The sequence below is a fragment of the Nanorana parkeri genome, unplaced genomic scaffold, assembly GCF_000935625.1.
Source record: "Nanorana parkeri isolate BGI_ZX_2015 unplaced genomic scaffold, ASM93562v1 scaffold1465, whole genome shotgun sequence".
Classification (NCBI taxonomy): Eukaryota; Metazoa; Chordata; class Amphibia; order Anura; family Dicroglossidae; genus Nanorana; species Nanorana parkeri.
Window position 1 is genome coordinate 60,210 of NW_017307733.1, and position 2,994 is coordinate 63,203.

At 44.0% G+C, this 2,994-nt stretch overlaps 1 protein-coding gene across 1 annotated transcript in view; it reads right to left on the reverse strand.

The window, feature by feature from the left end:
- Positions 1-2,994, reverse strand: part of CFLAR (CASP8 and FADD like apoptosis regulator) — a 30,512-nt gene that overhangs the window by 12,873 nt on the left and 14,645 nt on the right. Inside the window, exon 2 of the mRNA XM_018570148.1 lies at positions 1,135-1,493. Within this exon, the coding sequence (XP_018425650.1) occupies positions 1,135-1,412 (278 nt within the window). The 5' untranslated portion in view covers positions 1,413-1,493. The remainder of the gene's footprint in view (positions 1-1,134; positions 1,494-2,994) is intronic.

The window sequence follows — 2,994 nt, forward strand, 5'->3', positions numbered from 1 at the left end:
GTTTACATTTTTTTTAAGTTTTGGGGGCCTCAATCTCTTTTTCTGCATCCTCTGAATGAATGGAAAGCACTCTGAATGAATGCAAAGTACAGAGGCTTCCCATTCACAAACTGGAGATAGTATGTATTTACTATCAACCAGTTATGAATGGGTAGAAGCCTCTGTAGCGAGTTACTTCTACCACTTCAGAAACTCATGAATGAACAGGAAGTGATGTAAAGCACTTTTTGTTCATTCATAACTGCGGACACATACTACTATGTGTCCCCAGTTGTTTACAAACATTGGAGTGATCGGCGATCACTCTAGTGTTTGTGCTGCACACAGAGTATCGGTAAATATCACACATTTACAGATCCTCTGCTCGGCCACACATCACAGAACTGCTTGGCCATCCTGATGACAGCTGCTGCTCCTCTCCTCCCGCTCGGCCATCTTGAAAAGCTGCTCCGTCCTCCGCCCCCCGCCGGCTTCAGCTGTCATTTTCTCCTCGGATACCGGCTGCCACAGCCCATACAGGCAGGGGAGAGCAGTGGGGATCTGAGGAGAAATAGATCCCAGCATGGTGCGGCTTTGGGACAGGAGAAGCTCTCAGATGCTGGCAGGGGCACCTGGAATTTTTGTTATTAGCTGTCATCAGCGGCTTGTCAGCTGCTGATGACAGCTATTATTTTACAGGGGACCATTGGGGGGACCGTTCTGATATAAGCTCATGGTCGCTTAAGCTTATAGCAGAAGGGTGAAAGCCACCAACGTAAGGCTTACTGACGTGTCCAGCTGCAAGCGGTTGTGTTCCGCCGTAAGCCTTACGTTGGTGGCAGCGAAAGGGTTAAGAGAGATGAGCAGTGATTGGTCTCTATTACCTTGTGAATTAAGTTTCACACTTAATGACTGCACAGATCTAAAAGAAAGACAGAAAGCACAGCAAGATTTAAGAATACACATGGCTCTGTATGTAGACGATATTTTCTTACCCTGGAGGTCAACTCTAAACATTAGTCAAATTAGCCTTTGCCTCATTTCTTTACACCGGCTTGTATAGTGAGGTAGTACAAAGATAATCAAAATACAATGCAGAAAATGCTCTGCTCAGAAAACACTATATAGCAATAAATGGCCCTATAAAAGGCTTACCTGAAATCTGAAATGACTTTGCTTTGTTTCTTTATCAATTGTTCAGCTTCATTTTTTGTCATCTTTAGATATTTCTTCAGCAGATCGAACCTTTTCACCAGCCATAACGCTTCAACCATTCCAGGTACACTTTTTTCATTTAATTCGCTTAACAGCTCCCGGATATTAGTCTGAGATGTGATGTCTCGACAAGCAAAGAATATCATGTCTCGATCCTCTTCTTCCAACTCTTCCTCGATCTGCAGAAGTGTTGCACTCGAAACACAATACCTGCTCATCACAGTAACCTGCTGTGCCAGAGTGTCAGCATGCAGAGGATAATATGTTTTTTGATTGCAAAATATTTCATTTGGGTGATTCTATAGAAAAAGCAGAGATAAGGAAATGAGACCAAACACCACATGCAGTTCGAATATGACATCATATCCTGTGTAAACAAAGGAAACATTTGTTCAGGCTTCACCTACATTTGGTGCATGGAAACATGAACCTGACAAATACTCCTACCCCTAGCCATTTTTAAACAAAAATTTCAGTGACAATCTAATTAGTTACACACACACACACGATATGCTCTGAGAAAAAGTACAAATTGAGTGCACTTTTTTCTAATGTCCTCTACTATTATCGATGCTTGTGTTGTAGGAGTAGAGAAAGCCAAATGAGAGCTCCATGGATTATCTATGGAAAAGACGGCAGAAGGTAAGAGTAGTGTTATTATACTTCTCTCTGTGCTGTCATTTCCCAAGATCCAAGACTGGAACACAGAGGTACCATTAGCTCAATGTTTCTGATCCATGCACTTAATACCTCCAGCTTGCATTATTTTGTAAATGGAATTAGTCACTGCAATGACTAAAGGGCCACCATTTGCAGCAACTAATACATTCAAGAAAGAAAAAAAAAAAGTGATCAAACCATAAATATTGAGCCAATGGTAAACTACGTTCTGGGCACATTTTTCAGCTGCTGTAGCTGGGAAATAAGTGTTATTAACACAGTAAACCTACCTCCCACAGTCCTTTCCATACATAGCACATGGTGATCACCTTAATTTATTTGTACAGCCAATGAAAAACATCCTTGAAAAGGGCAATTTTCAAAAAGGTCAAAAGCACTGCAAGTCAGATATAAATAACAGCTTCTAACAGATGAATTTCTGCTCACTGACATTATGTTCACACCATGTCAGGACCAGATCTGGAGCAGATCTGCAAATGAAGTGCAGTGCATTTTTGCGGTGTTCCGGTGCTTTTTGGGGGCTTTCAGGTGCAGGCCCAGGGGCGGACTGACAACACATGGGGCCCCCGGGCAATACATGGTTATGGGGCCCCCTTGTGCTCCGTCCATATACAAGCCCCTCCCACAAGTCCCACCTGTATAAACATTCTTGTGCCACAGATCAGGCAGGCACAACGGGTGGGAGGGGGCGTGGTGGCTCCATTCATGTCAATGGCGCTGCAGACATGCCTCCCACCCACACTGGAACATAGGCCAGTGCGTTTGCATGTGTTTTTGATGTGTTTACATGCGTTCCAGACCAGAGAAAGGGAGACAAGCAGTATTTTTTTGTCTGGACCGGATCAGACTGCTCTGGTGTGAACACAGCCCAGAAATACCATAGGGATACATTGGGATGTTTTTTTGGTCCGGGAACAAACTGTTCTGGTCTGAACATAGTGTGAACAAGCCCTTAAAGGAGAACAATGAGGTGAGTGCTTTTCACTCACCTCATAGTTCTAGCCGACCTGTGACAATGAAACTGTCACAGGTCGGCTCAGATCGGGAAGTGAGCGAACACATACCGGCGTTCGCTCACTTCTCGATCCTGTCACAGCACTCTGCCGTGACAGGGGAGGG